This window comes from Etheostoma spectabile, chromosome 4, assembly GCF_008692095.1.
Source record: "Etheostoma spectabile isolate EspeVRDwgs_2016 chromosome 4, UIUC_Espe_1.0, whole genome shotgun sequence".
In the NCBI taxonomy this organism is placed as follows: Eukaryota; Metazoa; Chordata; class Actinopteri; order Perciformes; family Percidae; genus Etheostoma; species Etheostoma spectabile.
The window spans coordinates 31,714,813-31,734,733 of record NC_045736.1 but is presented as its reverse complement, the minus strand read 5'-3'; the positions used below and the strand labels follow the sequence as shown (position 1 = coordinate 31,734,733).

Sequence of the window (19,921 nt, the reverse complement as noted above, 5' to 3'; positions counted from 1 at the left end):
ACAACAGACAAAACAAACAGAGAAAAAGCACGCCAAAGGTTGGGGGAGGACAGCAGACCACAACACTATCATCTTCTAGCTTGACCTGTGAGAGTTGATACTGAAAGCAGTTATGAGATCTTGGAAAACAAAGTGACACAAAGCAGGGTTCAGTTCACTAGGTTCTAAAGTCCTATTGGTACACACAAGTACATATTCTGTACCTTTTTTAACAATCGCTTCATTAACTTCAATGATGCGAGTAGATGGATTATAAAGGGACACCAAATGAGAGAAGGATTGGTTCAAGGTAGTTTTGTCCAGATAAATCTCCAAGGCAGAAAACACTGTAAAAATTCATGATACCAGTTAAGACAGATGAGAGAAGCTTTGTTCAGACTTTTTCAGAGAATGGAATGCAACACATTCACAGCAAAATTAATCTGTGCGTGTTTGTGAACTAGAAGGTCTTAGAGGATTTATAAAATGTGTAATGCAAAAGTTTTCATTTGGAGTGATAAACCCACGGAGAATTCTTTCCAACTATGTAGCTCTCTGGAGCTTGGTACTATAGTTCAGTCCTAGAGAATGTGTCAAATCCCCAGCAGCAGCTGGCAACCATTGGAGTTTTTCTGAGGAATAGGTGGGGGACTTCTACAGGGATGAAAGAAAATGTAATATTGCAATAGTTCAACCTGAACCCTAGTGCACAGGTGCAGTGGTGGAAGAAGTATTAAAATCCTTTACTTAACAAAAAGTCCTAGTAGGACAGTGTGATAATACTCTGTTACAAGTAGAAGTTCTGCATTGAAAATGTTGCTTAAGTAAAAGTATGTAAGTATCAGCAGGAAAATGTACCTAAAGTATTAAAAATAAAAGTACTAGATGCAGATAAACCCTCACATTTTATAAATTGGAAACGAACCAAACTGTTGCGTGTCAAATGGTTTAATCATTTCAGATGGACTTTTAGGCCATTTCATTTATCATATAACATCATATTGATAAACTACATGTGTGTGAGAGCAAAACTCAATACAAACTTAATTTGTAAAGTTACTAACCCTTGTGTTGTCCTCCTGCGTCAAAAACTGACAACAATTTGACATTTTTGTCTCTTTCTTAGACTTTGTTTTTAGTTTTCACAAACACTACCTTACTACCACTGGTTTTACTACTAGTGCTTTTTGGAATTCAAGGCAGCTTTTTGGCAAGGCAGCTTTATTTGTAGAGCACATTTCAGCAACAGGGCAATTCAAAGTGCTTTACACAAAATCATTAAAACAGATAAAACACAAGTACAAACAGTTAAAAGTCATAAGCATTAAAAATCAATAAGACACATAATAGACAGTTAAAAACCAAATAGAAACATTAGGACACATAAAACACAAGAATAAAAGTTACAGTGCAGCGTAAGAAAGAATGAGCATTCATTTAAAGAAAGGCAGCATCAAAAAGAAAGGTCTTAGCCTTGATTTAAAAGAACTGAGAGTAGCAGCGATCTGCAGGTTTCTGGGAGTTTATTCCAGATATGAGGAGCATAGAAACTGAAAGCTGCTTCACCCTGTTTAGTTCTGACTCTGGGGACAGAAAGTAGACCTGTCCCAGATGAACTGAGAGGTCTTGGGGGTCATAGTGTAGTAGCAGATCAGAAATGTATTTTGGACCTAAACCGTTAAGGGATTTATAAACTAGCAAGAGTATTTTGAAATCAATTCTTTGAGACCAGGAAGCCAGTGTAAAGACTTCAGAACTGGAGTGATGGATCCAGTCTCTGGTTTAGTGAGGACTGGAGTGATGTGATCCAGTTCTTGGTCTTAGTGAGGACTGGAGTGATGTGATCCAGTCTTTGGTTTAGTGAGGATCGAGCAGCAGCGTTCTGAATCAGCTGCAGCTGTCTGATTGATTTTTTAGGGAGACCTGTAAAGACCCCGTTACAGTAGTCAAGTCTACTGAAGATGAAAGCATGGACCAGTTTTTCCAAGTCCTTGACACATAAGTCCTTTAACCCTTGATATGTCTTTAGGTGATAGTAGGCTGACTGTTATTGTCTTAATGTGGCTGTTAAAGTTCAGGTCTGAGGCATGACTACACCAAGATTTTGGCTTTGTCTGTTGTTTTACATTGTTGTTTGAAGCTGAGCGGCAGACTTTTAATCGGTTCTTTTTTTCCAAAAACAACTACCTCAGTTTTTCCTTCATTTAATATCAGAAAGTTCTGGCACATCCAGTCGTTAATTTGTTTGATGCAGTTAGTCAGTTTTTGTATATTGGATCAATAACCCTGATTTATATAGAATTATACCTTATGTTTGAGTTGAAAAGCAGAAAATATGAATTATTTTGACTACTAGTTAAGATCAGAGGAAGGAAAGTGATCAGTTGTATTTGCAAAGAGCATTGTATGGAATCCAATCCATTTTTTTGTGATTATTTGGTTAAAAAGAAACTCATATTTCAGATTTATACTTTTTTTTTAAAGGGGTCAAATTTGACCCGAGGACAACAGGAGGGTTGAAGCTGTCAGATGAATGTAGCGGAGTAAAAAGTACAATATTTCTGTCTGAAATGTAGCAAAGTAGAAAGTGGCAGAAAAGAAAAGACTCAAGTAAAGTAAAAGTACCTGAAATTTGTACTTAAGTACAGTGCTTAAGAAAATGTACTCAGTTACTTTCCACTACTGAGTATGTGCCATATGTAGAGGTTGTGGGAGCAGTCTAGTGGTACAGAGACATGCAATAAAGTATTTTGTACTTTTGTCTTCCAGTCACCTGGTGCTGTCTGTCTTTGTACTCTATGCACAACTTTGCATTTCTGTAGGACTCATTCACGTTGCTCTGGTGGACAAATACCTCGGGGAAGACAAGCTGTGTTTAGATAAATGTAGGAAACATCAGGAGTGCGTCTTTGAACTCATCTTACAACTGATGTGTCAGCCATATCCATCTGACTTTGAACCAGGTCTCGGACAATGGGGTCAACCCAGGACAGCCCAAAAACCTTCCTCTGTAGAAGACACGTATCGGCATAGAAATAGAGAGTGTGTTAGGCTTTGAAGACGGCTATTTAAATGCCACCACTGGTGGTGGTGACAATGGTAATGACTTAGATAGTGAAAATAAGGCTGTTAGTCTTGACAATGACATCCTGATTACTCTGCAGTTTGTTGGCCGTCATGATGATGATGATGATGAGCATGAAGATGAATATATTATAGGAATGATTGTGACATGGCTGTTCTAGTACCCAAACTGTTTATCTTGTGTGTTGTGTGTGCTCCAGTGTGCTGCCAGTCGAAACGTTGCTGAAGAAGGCTGATAGTAATGAGGTCAAACAGGAGCCATGTGTTGGCTTCAGCTGTCCGAGAGAATGAGAGGGAAAAGAAATATGAGAGCTCTTGGATCTGGTTATGACCAGATGCTAGTCTCGCATTGCCAGACCTATCTGCACATCTGCTGTGGAGGAAGGTCTGGCTACAACAAGTACATGTGGAGATAGGGGAAAAAAAATACTTTGGTTTATAATTTATTTATTTGGCAATTCTGTAATCCAATGATAATCGCCTTGGGCGGGACTACGCTCTGGACACAGTCACGGTGGCTCAGCTAAATAGTCTCTAAGGGAACTAGTTTTGTTGGAAACGACCCAAACTCCCCATACAAAATTAAATGAAGTTAACTGTTCACAAAATACAGTAACCTGAGCTATTTAAATCAGCTGATACATGGTTACACCTCATTGGCTCTTACCGGTGTATCACCGTCGGTACTTCGTCCATGGCAACCCCACCAATCTGTCCCAAAACGTTCAGTTTGAGAGGAAACACCAATCAGTCCCTGGAAGAACTGAGCAGGCCTGCCTTGTCACCCAATCCCAATTTTCTTCAAAACTTGCCATTTTTAGCATTTAGCTTTTTAGCTCGGAGTCTGTTGTTGTTTTCCAAAAGGACAGGAGTTAGACATGTTCTGGCGATTATCCGGTGAAATGAATTGTCATCAATCCAGACTAACCAGATGCTGACCGGGGCCTAAGTGTACACACTAACAGGGTGATTGGTATCTAAAGGTCCAATAGTCACTGAAACCAAATCAGGTCCCTTTGACATAACGTGACTCTAGGGCTTACCCAAATGCTTCGAAGCTCTGACTGTTGACATTCATTTCTTTTCATTTTTATTATTATTATTATTATTATTATTATTAGATATGCATTACCCCAAACATCCCAAATGGCCCATGAAATAAGAAATAGTAACCCATAGGGGTGGTCTCTAACATTCTAACAAAAGCTTTTACATGCAACTTTTTTGTCATCTGTCTATCTATCTATCTATCGAACTATCTATATATAGTGTGTATTTGTTGTATTTTTGTATTTGTTATCTTGTAATACAAAATATATAATATATGCAGGACTATAACACTAAACTCTGCTGCTCTATTGACATTGCGAGAGACGTTTTTACCTCAACGAGAAACCTTGTCTCGTTTAATGAGTGTTGTCGAGAACTCGTCACACCTCTAGTATCTCAGAATTATTTATTTATGCGTCATCATTAATTATAATTCGCCAGTATATCATATTGTTTTCAGGACATTACGTATATATATTATGAATCTGCAAAATTCTAAAATGCATATTTCTCACTTTCTCTGTGTCAAAAACTAGTTTTGAGTCATCACCTATACGGCTGCTGTACCACATTGAGTATGTACAGAACTATGTCAGACCTGTATTGTCACGTCTTGTGACCCATGTGAGAAGTGGACCTTAGTAGATCAAAGAAATATTCCAAAGTTATATCCAACCTAAACGGAAGAGAGAGAGAGAGAGAGAGAGATAAAACATCAAACTACCAATTTCTAGCGTGAAGTCGGAGGTCACGCTCTCTTCTAGCAGACGAGTGATGAAAACCACGCAGCGGGAGTCGGTGCCGGCAGACTTCCACATCCTTTCTCTCCGAGGACGGCTCCCTTCAAACGCTTCACTGTTGACACGGCAAAAGATGAAAAGACCTTTTCCCTCGGATGGGGAGAACTTTCTTGACACTTAAGGAGGTGACAGCGCCTCTGCGACCAGCGACAAGTGAACACACCAGTTGAAATCCACTGGCTTTAGTTGAAAAGAATTGAGGAAATTAGCAAGTGGAATTGAAAACAACAACTTGTGCTTAGAGCACACTGTACATTAATGAATTGATTGCATCATGCAGGAACCTAATGCAATATCCCTGCAACAAACACTAAATGTCTGAGCATGTCATGGTTTTGTCAAGGCAAGAGTAAGAAGGTTTTGGTTCATCTCTGTGGTGATTTTTGAACAATTTAACTGCTCGTGCCAGTGATGATATGTACATTATATTGTAAGACATGTGAGTTTCTTAGGCCAACTGGTGCTTAAATTGACAGAAAACATTAATCTAACTATATATTGGAGAACCTTTGTTTGTATGTGTGTGTCATTAAAGCTATCCCATATGCGCAAAAGACGTCACACGCCCCAATTGCCAATGTTTTTCAGTGACTTTTGAGATACCCTTTGCAACTCTTTTTCCAAAAACTGACCAATCTAGAAACCTTCTGTAGAAGAGAGATGACAGTATTGTCTCGCCAGCACAAGTCTGTGTCAGAGAAAGCTCAATTTTTAGTGAAATGTGTTTTTTTATGGACTTTACATATCTATGACATACAGGAAATGCCCCCCCTAAAAAGGCATAATGAAGGCTGTTTTACCCTCTTGTTGTCCTCGGGTCAAATTGACCTGTTTTCCTACATCAGTGTTCTTTATAATTCCCCAAAATAACATGAATGATTCCACACAACGCTCTTTGGAAAGTACAAATCTCTACTTTCATTAATTTTGGGTCTTATTCAATTTTATAGCATTTGAAAAACAATTGAAGTGTTTTTAAAATAGTATTGAGTAAAAGTTGACATATTCCAGTCTGTGATTATCCATCAACATCCATTCCTTTAATATTTATCTAAATAATTCCTAATTTCTGCTTTTCTAACTCAAACATTCGGTATAATTTCCAAAAAATTGGGTTTATTGACCATAAATTCCAGAAATAACTGTAAAACTAAGGTAATAAGTTAGTGTTGAGTAGTGTTAAATGTCAAAAAAACATTAAAAAAAAGTGTTGAAAAAAAGTGACAAAAACATAAGAACAAGTTAAAAGCATTGATTAAAAAGCAAAACATCAAAGTGTTGATTTTCAAATTTGACGGGAAGACAACACAAAGGTTAATGTCAAGTTACTTCCTATTTCCATCATATCTATGCTTTTGTGTTGTGAAGAATTCTCTCCCGTTGCACTTGCATAATGACAATTAACTTCCGTTGAATTCAACTCTTTGAGTTGAGTGATAGAAACTCAAAGGAAGAGTCCATCATGTTTTTTTAATGTCCTCCTTGGTTACATGTAACTGCGTGGAGGAGGGGTGGGGGTGGTGTGCGATCACGGAAGGCTTGTATCATGCGGATGCAACGTCAGTGTTGCTGTCATTACGTAGAATTCCTCATGGGGGCGGCAGAAACTACGCACTATAGCTTTAATTTGGAACCAGTGATCACAGTGGTTTACACATTAACATTTAGTGCAACACATGGCCTGCCATTGGTGAAAATAGAATTATAAAGTATTTATAAAATGTATTGGATCTATACTGTTAAGCCGTTACCAGCCAAAAGTACACATATAACTTTAACGCATTATACTTTTTTATCTATTGCACAATCCTTCTTTTTTTGTGTCGCTGGTGTGCAATGGTGGATATCAAATCAAAAGCTGCTGTGGTAGCTTTTTTTTTTTTTGTTTCTTATATTCTGTGTTCCCCTCGCCTCAGATATGTCACTGGTGACACATGGAGACACGAAAAGATTTCCCGAGGCAGAAACTTATGAAACTTCTCTCTGTGACAGCGCTGCAAATCCCAGTGACTATGTATATATATATATATATATATTTTCTTTCTACCTTATCTTACCCAGGCGTTGTTTATGGAAAACATTTGCTTCTTCATAGTAATGCCCTGCTTTCTGGAGCTTCATGGTGCGTCTGCAGCCTTCTACTGCTTTGACAGCTTGGAGGATGGAAAAAAAAATCTATTTACTGTTTGTACATATCGGTAGGTGAAGTACAAGTCTGTGGATATAGACATATATTGTTCCTCTGCTGTGGGGGGGCTGGCAGTTGTTGCCCTCCCAATTTTGATTTTGAGAGTTTGTCTTTAGTTGAATTGTGACCTCCAGACTCACTGGTGACAGAGACTGCTAGAAGGCTTTAGATGCTATAGAAGGGACAGCAAAGAATCAATGCTTCTATGTTTTCATATATTTAAATAATAGCACTGTTTAATAAATATACCACATCTTTGGACATTTATGTGATTCATTCTAATCTCAAACTTTGATAGACATGGGTTTGGAATGCATCTAAAACAGTTGTCTGAAGATTCAAAATACCATGTATGTGTACCATGCATACCACAGACTAAAAATAAAAGACATAAAATCAGTGACATCACCCATTGGTTTGTGGATTGCCGTTTTTTTTAAACCCAGGAGTTGGCATTTTAACAGTTAATACATCTTAATTGTGTATATAGAGTACATATGTTGTGTATTTGTTGTCTTGCAATACAAAATATATAATATATGCAGGAATGTATTTACAATTGAATGAGCGGTGGGGAAAATTAGTCTTTTTCAGACAAATTACACATACTATTTGCACTTCATAGATATTGTTTTTCCTTTTGGTGTGTTGCTAAGCACTTCATGTGTTTTTATAGTTTATTTTAATTCTTATTTTTAAGACAAAGGTAAAGATGTTTGGAGCCAGAAGTGACCATATTCATGTACGGTCTTTTCAGCTGTGTGCGATTTGAGACAACCCTACCCTGTCAAAATGTACACACTACACACTTGACTACATAGTGTACAAAGTGTAGTACATGGTATGTACTCACAGAAGTATCCAAATTGAGACACACTATTTTAAGTTACCAGCTAATGCTACCGCTAGTTAGCCAGCTTGGTTGGCAGAACGCTAAACAAGTCATTGCTAGGCGACCAACGTACTTACTTTGATAAAGGGTTAAAACACAGTCAGAGGGCCAAAGTTGAAGAAGAAAACGTGGAAAACACTTTTTGGAAGTGAGATATAATGCAGGTTTGAGGCTCCTTTGAATTGGGGTCCCAGAAGTTCCAGCTTGATGGATACAGAAATTATATATTATTAGAGCTAAACGCAACTAAAACGCTTCTGTTTTCAGTTAAGCTTGCAGTGTTTTTTTGAAATCCAGATTTCCATGCAGAGTCTCCTAAATTATGGACAATTGCCTCTAAAATGTGTACAGTGTTGCAGACCTACATTGAATTCTCCCAAAGTTCCTAGCAGAGCCTTTAAGCACTGTGTGATTGGGCAGTGGCACAGTTCTAAGCCCTTGTGGACTCAGCAGGAGGTTTTGAGTGTGTACATCGGGGTTTAGCCTGAGTGTGTAAAACCTGTGATGTCCCAGCAGCCTTGTCTTCTGCCCACTGCACGGTGCATGTTGGGAAATTTAGGTTTCACCTCCCTGTGACCCTAAGTAGCGGGGGAGAGGAAGGGGAAGGAATCTTTTATACAGTCTACGGTTGCTTGTAGCTGTCCGTGGTGCTGAAGTTCAGCATTTAGACCTGAAGCTCTTATCTATCTATCTTCGTTTACTTTCTGTGTATCAATTCCCAGATGTGTACACGTTTCAAACATGTTGGGTGGATAAGTGGCTCATTTCAAACTGAATTTACTTGTTTTTTAGGGGATTGGCAACCTGCCTATGATTGTATGGTTTGTTTGTATGGTTTACTCCCACAACTGTCAATCACTGTAGTCCAAATGATGTGCAAATGTTGTTTGTATTCAATTTCAAGATCATTTTTTGGGCCTTTATTGACAGGACAGCTGAAGACATGAAAGGGGAGAGAGAGGGGGGGATTGACATGCAGCAAATGTCACGAGCTTTAGAGAATGTAGGACCCAAGGACAGAGGCTGTAGGCAAAACAGAGCTTGACTATTTAATTAAGACAAATCCTTAACACAGCAAAAAACAGCAGGTAAAGACGTCCAGGAATACGTTAAAGACAAAACCATACTGATGTATAATACCTAAAAGGACACTGGAATCATGTGCAATTTACTACAGTGCACTATTTATTATTTAACCATTGCAATTTTTAATACTCAATCACTTAATCTCAGTACTGTGCAATATTTAATACTCAGGAGGTTTGATACACCAAACTATAGTTTTGCATATATGTGTATATATGTATATGTATATGTATATATGTACAGTACATAGGTGCTCTCAGGACTGTGGAGCCCCTCTTCTTTCTCTTTTTTTTCTGCACTACCTACACTTTATATTTTGATACTTTATATTTTTATATTTCGTGTTGAAGGGGTTTCTTCAATCTCGTTGCACAGGTACTGCACATGTGTATAATGACAATAAAGGTTTTCTAAAACACACAAACCTCAACAGCAAAGGGCCGCAGGTCTGAGCTGGACCAAGACCCGCTGTGCTGAGGGGTAGACCTCTATATCTGGGCACCTACCCTGCCAACTGAGCTCTCCGGGCGCCCCACGTATTCAATTAAATACATATTAATAGTAAGCATGTAAAACTAGACCACATGAACATATGAATTTACTGCAGTGATGTAGAGCTGCAACTGACGATTATTTTTGTTGTCAATATTTTTCTGGATGAATGGATTAGTTGTAACGATGTGTTTCCCAAAGCCAAAGGGGATGTCCTCCAATGTCTCGTTTTGTCCACAACTCAAAGACACTCAGTTTACTGTCACAGAGGAGACAAGACACTAGAAACACATTCACATTTAAAAAGCTGGGATCAGAGAGCTCTTTTATTAAAAAAATGACTCATATGGATTAATGGCTTATCAAAATAGTTGGTGAATAATTTAATAATAAACAACTAACCAATTACTGGATTACTCCTTACAGCTGTGATCTAGATGTTTTTCAATATATTCGCTCTACTGCAGCACTCCAGGATCTGATGTGAAACACATGCAGTACGAGGAGGGGAAATTGCTGACTCTCAGCTTTGAGGGAGTTTTATGGGGGGGGCGGGGGTGAGGGGTTCACATCCATTACGGCTGAACAACATAGGGCTTGCAACCCTTTTTAACCTTGAGGGTATGTGTTAGAAGTGTACTAACACACCTGGAGTAAACACCTCCAGGTAAAAGATGCGCCTCCGAGTCACTGTGTTCTGGACCCAAAGCCAAACTCTCTGAATACTTCCCAACCTTCATGGAAATGTTTCCCTCTGCAGATTAGTTTGTATTTCAGAGGGATATTTTTCACCTACAGCTAAAGACAAGATAAGATAAGAGAATACTTCGTTCATCCCGTAATGGGGAAATTCCCTTGTGACAGCAGCAGAGTTTCCACATTAAAAAGCAAATGAACAGATAATGTGCACAAACTGAAAAGTGGCATTATATAAAACGTCTAAAAAGTATTTTAAAGTAAAGTGAGGTGGCCATAGAACGAAAAATATTGCAATGTAATTAAGTGAGGTGAAATTAAATTGGATAGAATAATATGCAATTAAATAAGTAAGTAACCATGATATAAATTATACTGGAGTGTGACCATGATACAAGTAATATTACAAAAGTACTAGTAGTAGTACAAATACGTACAGATATATTATTTATAGATGTCCATGTTTAGATATACATAGAGCCATCAGGTGGTGCAGTACCTCTCCTTCTTACACAGTCTCTTGTACAATGTGGTGGTCCATCCAACCTGTTACCTCCTACAGGAGACATATGTCAGATCCCAAGGAAAGGCCCCCATTGGTTGTTTGTTCATAAGCAATTATGACCTATATCTGTGTTAATAATGACGGTGGCCATTGTAATTATGATGGGAGCAAAGCAGGAAGTAAGATATAAGTGCCACATTGTTGTGTCAGGAGGAAGGTTGGGGAGGTGGATGGGTCAAACCAACCGGACTTTCACCTGGGAGAGGGGGGGGTTCGAGTCCCGTTTGAGATAAAAGGAAATTGCACGTTCAGCATCGTAACCGGAAGTGAAGTAACGTCTGATTTTAAGCCAAACCACGTTTTTTTTCCAAAACATGAACAAGTAGTTTTTGTGAAAAAAAATAACCACCCTCCAACCGGTTCACAACGTTAAAGACGTGTTTAAAACCACAACATTTATGTTGAAAACCACGACTCCCAATCTGTGGTTTAGATATGAGGACAGAAAAATCTCCTCCAGGGCTTAAGCTGCGTGCCAAACACAGTTTTAAGTTCGTAAGTTACGACTTTAAGTCTCACGACTCAGGACGTGGAAGCGTTCCAGGCAAAATCCCAACAAACCCTTCTAGCTAGCGTTAGCTAGCGGCTACTTGACGTTATCTAGCACTAGCTGATACTAGCGATTTCTAGTCGTTGACATATTTTGGGCTTCATTTAATAAACATAACCTGTAGTAATACACAATCACATGTATATTGTTTTGATTACAATGTGAGGAATTACTTCACATTGCCTGTTCATCTATTTCGGGGGGGCGGTAGCTCAGTCCGAAAGGAGTTGGGTTGGAACCAGAGGGTTGCCGGTTCAAGTCCACACACAGACCAAAGTATGGTGGTGGACTGGTAGCTGTTCACCTCCTGGGCACTGTCAAGGTGCTCTTGAGCAAGGCAACGAACCCCCAACTGCTCGGGGCGCCTTTCCATGGGCAGCCCCCCCCCCCCCACACACTCTGACATCTCTCCATTAGTACATGTATAGGTAATAATAATAATGTTTACTTTATTAGTCCCGCGAGGGGACATTACAATTTACACTCTAGCAATGTGTTATTGCACACATTACACACAGGCTTGAACTACACACACATGCTCAGTACCTGACAACAGAGTCTAAATTGTAATTTCCATTTCATAAAGTGAAATAAAGTATACATCAGATTACATCACATTACATGTACGTCTTTTTTTTCTGTTTCTCACCGTTAATCACCGGCGTCTGTACAGCATCAACAGGGGTCGACATTGTTGTTCATGTGTGTGTGTGACGTCAAAAATGTAACTGGGAGTACAATTATCTGGTAGGCGTTCACGGGTAGTAAGTTACAGGTTAGACTGCCGTTCCAGGGCACTTTCATGGGTAGAAGGTTGTGAGAACCCAGCATCATTAGAGGAACCCGTATGTTGTTATGCTTAAGAGGGACTGGTTTGCTGTATTGGTAGTAGTTGCAAACCTTAGCCCAGCTACATTTGTGCCTTTTAGGATGGGCCTCTGCCTTTTGCTCAATGTATGGTGAGGCACGCTCCAGGACCAGGACTCATCGGTTAATGTATGTAGGATGGAGGGATGGGACACATGTGAGAGTTTGTCTTGGTTTCATGTCACTTCAACTGACATCGGTCACCTTATGATCACCAACCAACGGGGGGGCTGAGAAATAAGTCGTAGTGGGTTTCAGTTGTGGCAGCTTTCATCTTTTGGCTACACTTTCAACGGCCTTTACACACACACACACACACACAGAACTGCTTCACATGCACATGCAGGCCCACAAGACACAGACTCTGAAGAAGAAAAAAAAACTAGGGCATCAAAAGTCCCGAAGGCTTGGAGCTACAATTTTTTTTTTGCATAATCAGGAAAGAAAGTGAGAGATGAAGAGGGCGAGAGAGAGAGAGAGAGAATCTGTAATTAAATTAGTGCATAAAGAAAACGAGGAGGAGAACGTGGAATAACACAAATATCAGTAGCAGACTGGAAGCACCACACTAAGATTAAAGTCGATTACAGAGACGGCTTCTTTTTTTTTCTTCCTGTTTTCTTCTGAGGAGTGTGTTAAAACACACACACACACACACACACACACACACACACACACACACACACACACACACACACAGGCAGCCTACAGTTCAGCTGGTGTCATCAGTGAGGGAGTCCCTTTGAGAGAGCAAACAGAGATAGAGGAGGAGAGGGAGAGAGAGAGACAGACAGAGAAAGAGAGAGCAAGAGAGAGAGAGAGAGGGGTGCTTGCACACAAAAGTTGTTCCTCCCTCTTCATCCTCTGCTCTTCCATGAGGAGAGAATTACCCATCCAGTCTGCAACCGGTGTGGAAAATGCTTTTTCTTCAGGCTATTTTGAAAAGAAGGCTCCTCCAGAAAGGTAAAAAAAAAAAAAGACAACAAAAAGCGTTTTTTTTCTCTTCGTCATCATACCCATTGGTTTATTATTTTGCGCTTATTGCTGCCACTTGAAGCTCCCGATTTGCCCCAGGCCTTTCTCCCTCCGCACGTCAGCTGCCATCCATCACCATCCATCAGTCACTGATCTCTCATGTACTTGATGCTTTGTTGTGGGCTGCGAGCAGCCAAATATTTCCCCATCAGGCGTGCATTTCTATCGTGACGGACAGGCGGCATTGTTTTTTTTCGTCAGTCATCACAGACAGGAGACAAGCAGTATAAAGCGGTGTTTTTTTGTATCTGAGAGAGGAATCTTTTACCCATGGGGCTTAATGTCATCACCTCCAAAAATAGTTTTAGTATCTCTTAAAGAACTCTTGCTTTGTGTAATTCGCTTACAGATGAATTATAATAAGTTCTATAATGCTTCTGTATCGACTGAATGCCTGTGTGGTATTGATTACCAGTTCACTGTGTTTGTACTATGTTAAATCATCTTTTTAATGATAGGGCTGTGCATGTTTTCAATTTTCTTATGAGTCTCCTTTGTGAATAGCGAAATGGTAATTTGGATTTTTTGCTTTAAATTGACATGCATATACCAACAAGTCACTATTAGTAGTATAATATTTCTATATTAAGTGCCTGTGTGCTACTCAATAAGATAGTTCATGATGACGTTCCAGTGCTAGACACTATTTTTAACTATATCAAAAGTGTTTTTGGAAAGATGTTTGGCTGCACTTTGTGATCAATTGTGAGTTATGGTGACATTATGGAATGAAGTAAATTGATTGTGTGCCGTAATAACTCTATACAATTTTCCTATTGGGGACTTTTGTCCTCAAAAGTCACTCATTTCCTAAAAAGAACGTAGTCATGTGTTTTATACGGAATCTACGTTTTAATGTTAATAACCCAATATGGACTAAAGGACTTTTAAATTATACTTTATGGAATTGTGTCTTTAATAGTATCTCTATGACATTCTTAGTTTTTTCTATTGACGCTGTGTTGCTATGAGAGCCAAACTGTTCATTAAAAGTGGCCTGAAAAGAGGATTTATTGAGTTTTTTTCCCTTTCCTTAATGTTTCCTGCATATATTCTTTATCATGGAGTTTTTATGATCCTTGCGTTTCTACAGCTCATTTTGCCGTTTGCATGTGGCGCTCCTCCAGCCCGCTCTGCCTCTGATTTTAGGAGAGATGTGCAGTTTTTCCCCCTCCCTCCCTCTTCTGCTGATTTATTTATGAATTTGGAGATCTAATACTTTGAAGTAAAGCCTTGAGATGCAGTGGAGAAGTAGGGAATTGGGGACAAAACGCCGCCTATCGCCTGTCGGGGCGCACTGCAGCCTGCCGGGGGAATACTATCCCAACAACAACAATCTGAATACCCACAGGAAGCGCAAGATAAAGTTGCCTTTATTGCCACGCAGTGTATGAAATACATCACTGATATGAACTTCTTCTATCTGGTGTTTATATTACATAAGCCTAATGTCTCTCGGTAACATAGAAACCAGAGTATTCGGAGTAACTTCTCAGAGATGAAGAGAAAAAACTTTGACATTCAAGTTGCTCAATCTGCAGTAAAAACTGTGACTTCCACAATAACTATATCTGCAAATTCATCACAATAAATGGAACGCCTTATAAAGTATTCAGAGTGAACTGCTGCTGTTCATACATTAATATTACAGGATGTGTGTGATAATAAGGGACTCACTCTGGTAACATTTAGAAGACACAGTCTTCTAGACAGAGGAGAAGAAGCGTCACTAAAGATCAGTGACATTATGGTGAAGAGGTCAGAGTTGAGTCACACAGCCATGACTGCACATGCACTCATGCCCTGTGCATCATTTGGCACCATTTTCTGGGTTAGTGTTACGTGTGGAACTAGGTTGAACCCAAATGCAGACAACACAGAGACAAAAATGATAGTTTAACGGGTTTATTCCAATGTCCAGGTTAGGGGATGCAACAGGGAAAAGCCAAGTCCAAAATCCAATGGGAATCCGGGGAACCATGTGTTTCTGAGGGCCCGTGTTAAATAATCCAGAGACCCAGTGTGGAGAGCAGGAGTGGTGGATAGCAGGAGCCAGGTTACAGAACTGTGGCAGACAAAGAATAATCAGGACAATTAAATATCGCAAAAAAACTGGTCCAAACAGGTAGCATCAGCAGCGAGACTAACGTGGTCGTCTTGACGGAGAATACTCTCCTGTTGAAATTGTCAACACGTTTAAATTCGGCATCCATATTTCAGACTCCCTCACATGTCGTTTCTATCAGATGTGCCATTAAGAAGGCACCTCAGAGGCTATATTTTGAGGTGTCTTAAGAAATATGGTATGTCTCTTAATATTAAGGAATTCACCGTTGTACAATTGAGAGTATATTGACAGGTAACATTGTAGTGTGGGTTGGCAGGACACTTCACATGATCGTAATCTTCTGACAAAGGGGTCAAAAACTGCGTCTAAAATCATCGGCGTCCACTTGAACCGTTGCAACATATTACTGGAACGTAGTACTAAGAAGGCACGTAGTATTATGCAGGATTCTAGTCATCCTGCACACAAACCTCTTCTCCCCCTTCCATCAGGGAGACGGTTGCAGATCCCAACGCGCACATCAGTTTTAGGGATAGTTTTTATCCTCAGGTAATCAGGTTGTTGAATGATAGCGCAGGGAAGGAGGGCTGGGGTCTGTGTTTGTCACTTAGCCACTGTTTATTTTGGTGGTAAATGGTTTTATGTTTTTAACCTATATTATTGTTATTGATTGTTACTGTTGACTGGTGCTGAGAGAGTGCAATAGGGCCATACTGTATTCATTGCTGTGGTACTTGTACTAAAGTGCATATGACAATAAATTTTGAACTTTGAACTTTGAACTTTGAACTAGTAGGTTGACCGGGTATTGAAGCAGAGGTGATTAGAGTAGACCAGCTGCAGCTGGAACCCTGACTCCGCACACCAGGCTTCACTCAATTAAGGACAGACAGGGGGGGGAGCAGGACACGAGTTCTACCAGCAGCAGAGGTGCTTAGTTTCACTGCCACTTGCTTCTTTGAAAGCCATGAGTCTCCTCTCATGGGGGGGGGGAATCTCTGGGCGGGCAAAGCAGAGAGAGGGGAGGTAACCTTGCCCTATGACCTCATAAGGAGAAAGATTCTAGATGGGCACATCTGAGCTTTCATTTTCTCAGAGGCAGAGCAGGATACCCAGGGCTCGGTTTACACCTATCACCATTTCTAGTCACTGGGGGGCCATAGGCAGGCTGGGGGAACTCATTTTAATGTTAAAAAAGCTCAGTGAAATTTTCATGCCATGGGACCTTTAACATGACATTAGATCAAGAAAATCCCTTCAAAAAATCCTTCTTGTAAAATAGACTAAGGAAACTAAATATGTAAGCATGATATGGTATCATGGGAAAAGAAACTGAGTGGAAGCGACAGCATTTCGCTGCACCTGTTTTGTGGTAAGAAACAAAATCTCAACCATCTGCTGTTTACGGGACATTCACACAAACCTGCACTGTGAAGTCATAGATGATGAAACCCTGTAGGTACTTTATCTTTTGTATTTTCCTCTCCACATAAGGAGGTTAGAAGATCAGCTGTTCAATGTCATGGTCTAGCACGGAAGGAAGTTGCCCTCCTGTCGACAAGAGGATCTAACCCGTTTTTACAGAAATGTCCCTTTGTTCAATCTCAAAAAAAACAAAACATGTCCCTCTAGTCATTCTGCCAAAGCTGCTATCATCCCGCGCTGTAGCTCTGCTTTGTAGAGCTGCAAGGGCTACAGGTAACCTGTGATATTTTTTTTTTTCAAAGTCAAAGCCTCTCTGAAGCTTAATGATTCCAAGACCTGCAGATTTGCGTGTGAAGTCACATCAACCCTATCACACACTGACCCCCAGGGACTGACTTAGCCATGGTGGCTCGACACACTGCATCTCTTCTCTCTGGGGAGCTGATACTTGTTCTGCAGATTCCCCTCCACGGGGAAGCATGTCGCCGCAGCGCCACATGCTCTGTCTTCGTTTTCACGGGATATCTCAAAGTGGAATCTAATATGATGATCTAATTTCATACATGTATGTATGCATATTGCTGTCATTATCACTGTGAGTATCAGTGGAGAGTTGTATTGCCTAGGGCTTTGCCCAGGGAATCAAAATGCTGAGATTGTCGGTCCATCACTCACTTTCAACTTTGCTGTGAAACTTTGTATAAAATATCAATTGAATACTTTTCATAAAAGTGCAAAGGTTTCTTCTGAAAGGATTTGACAATGTGTCAAAAACAATTAAGGCGGAAACACTGCACAGTTTAAAGTGAAGCCAGACTTTTTGGGAAGGTTTTTCAACCTGTTTATGAACTCCCATTGCCAGACCCATCTCCACAGCGCTGTGGAGTGACATTCACACACACAGACATTCTGGGGTAGGAGGAAAAAAAACACTCTGGTATGTTTGCATTTCTCTAAACCAATCAGAATTATCTAGGGCGGCGTTTAGCTCTGGACGCAGCGGCGGGGCCTCTGCTAAATAGTCTCCTGAAGGATACATCACATACAATATTTCAATCAGGAGAGACTTTATTCAAGAGAGAAAACATGAACATGGTGCATGATAGGTTGATATGTCAGAGTATTTGGCGATTAGACTCCATTGCAATGTTAAATTGTAGTGGTATTGACGCCATGGATGTACAGGAATACCCCCCCCCCGATGGAGTCTAGACACTGGGGGAGGTGATAAAGGATGGATGTGATGTGGAGCGGGGGCTTCTGATGGAGGGACCCTTGGTGCTGGGCAGAGGAGGGTCTCACCGATGTTACCTAAAGGGACCACTGACAGCAGCAGATAGGAAAACAGATGTAAAGTTTGAATGCAACAATGCAATAGCTCATGGAGATTGTGGCAAAATCTGGTTGGTTTAAGTGAGTCAACACCCTGAATTAGCTGATAACAGATGCAGCTCTTTGGGTTAGGAGAGAGAGAAATGTGAAGCATATTCGTCCTGAATAAACTTACCCTGAACTCCATTAAATGAAGTTAACTGTTGACACAATACAGTATCGTGAACTTCATTGGTTCTCACCAGTGTATCTCCATGGGTACTTTGTCCGCAGCAACCCCACCAGTCAGTCCCAAACTGTCCCAGTTACAGAGAAAATGCCATAAACATATAGGGGGGTTGGATGGGTAAAACACAGGACTTTCACCCAGGAGAGCGGGGTTTGTGTTCCACGTTTTTATCATTAACCTAACAGCGACAAAAGGGATGCCAACTGTCCCGACCAAGCGTGTTATATGACGCTTAAGGAGAAGACCAAGCGTGTTATATGACGCTAAAGGAGAAGACCAAGCATGTTATATGATGCTAAAGGAGAAGACCAGGCGTGTTATATGACGCCAAAGGAGAAGACCAAGCGTGTTATAAGACGCTAAAGGAGAAGACCAAGCATGTTATATGATGCTAAAGGAGAAGACCAGGCGTGTTATATGACGCCAAAGGAGAAGACCAAGCGTGTTATATGATGCTAAAGGAGAAGACCAAGCGTGTTATATGACGCTAAAGGAGACGACCAAGCGTGTTATATGACGCTAAATGTCTCCCTTAGCGTCAATAACAACGACAAAGGCACCTGACCAAGCGTCTGTATTTTATGAGATGGGAGTGAGAATGTGTTGAGGAATGGGGGGGATTTCCATGCCTGATTGAGATGTGCATTTGAGGCGAGCTGTTTAAAATAAATATCAGTGGAAATGGGCTTGTTGACGACTGAGTCGAGTGTCCACCCGGCTGAAACTGAGTGGAAGTTGAGCTGAGATGACAAATACAACTCTAAATTCTGAGCCACCAGTTCATCTTTTTGCTGTACATCAATCCTCCTGAAGAGTTTGCAACTTTCCTTCTTCACTCCCATCACATCTTTCATTTGTTTTTCCTCTGTCTTTAAAGTAATTGCTCTCTCATTCTCTCTCATTCCCTCCATCACATTTTTTTTGTGGGATGCAGAAGTGATGATCCATCAACATTATGAACCTGTATATTTACAAAAGTAGCTTAGGACAGGCCGTGGTATGTTGTTCAAGTTAGGTCAAACAACGCCCCTCAGCTGTGATATAATCACAACTTATCACTGACTGAAGTCAGCTATTTGACTTGTAAAACGGTCATCAAGTACAGCAAAATAAAAGTTAGCAGTAATCGATTTCTATTAATACAAATAATCATTTGTTCTCAATAAAATAGGTCCTCCTGGGCTGCCGGCTCATGCCAGGGAACGCATTGCAGGAAACTACTACACTAGCAGCTAGCGTAGGCTATTTCTTTTGCTTTACGCTAAAAAGTTAGTGTCAGATTCATTATGCTCACACAACAACACAAACTAACCGACAAAGGCAGCAGGAGACCGGCAACTTCCGCGTTGTGTGAGGTAAAATTACCGCTTTTGTCAAATGAGTCGGGTGTATTTGAAGAAAGCAGAGATAACAGCATCAGCATCCCATCAGAAAAGGCTGTCTGGCGGGGACGTAAAGCAGTTAAAATATTCTAAATATAGCACACACTGAAAGCGACACATTGCCGATTTAAAAGCAGCTCTTTGGCATGGCAGTGTGTTTGTGGAGATGAACGTCTTCCCTCCATGGCACCAGCTATCAGT

At 40.4% G+C, this 19,921-nt stretch overlaps 1 protein-coding gene across 6 annotated transcripts in view; it reads left to right on the top strand.

Moving 5' to 3' along the window:
- grip2b (glutamate receptor interacting protein 2b) overlaps positions 1-19,921 on the top strand; it is a 375,168-nt gene that overhangs the window by 230,645 nt on the left and 124,602 nt on the right. For 2 of the 6 annotated variants that reach the window (XM_032514886.1, XM_032514885.1), the window contains exon 1: positions 13,109-13,212. The exons of the other annotated variants lie outside the window; for them this stretch is intronic. In XM_032514886.1, the coding sequence (XP_032370777.1) occupies positions 13,167-13,212 (46 nt within the window). In that variant the 5' untranslated portion in view covers positions 13,109-13,166. Of the gene's footprint in view, positions 1-13,108; positions 13,213-19,921 lie in introns of those variants that run through there. 6 annotated transcript variants of the gene reach the window in all.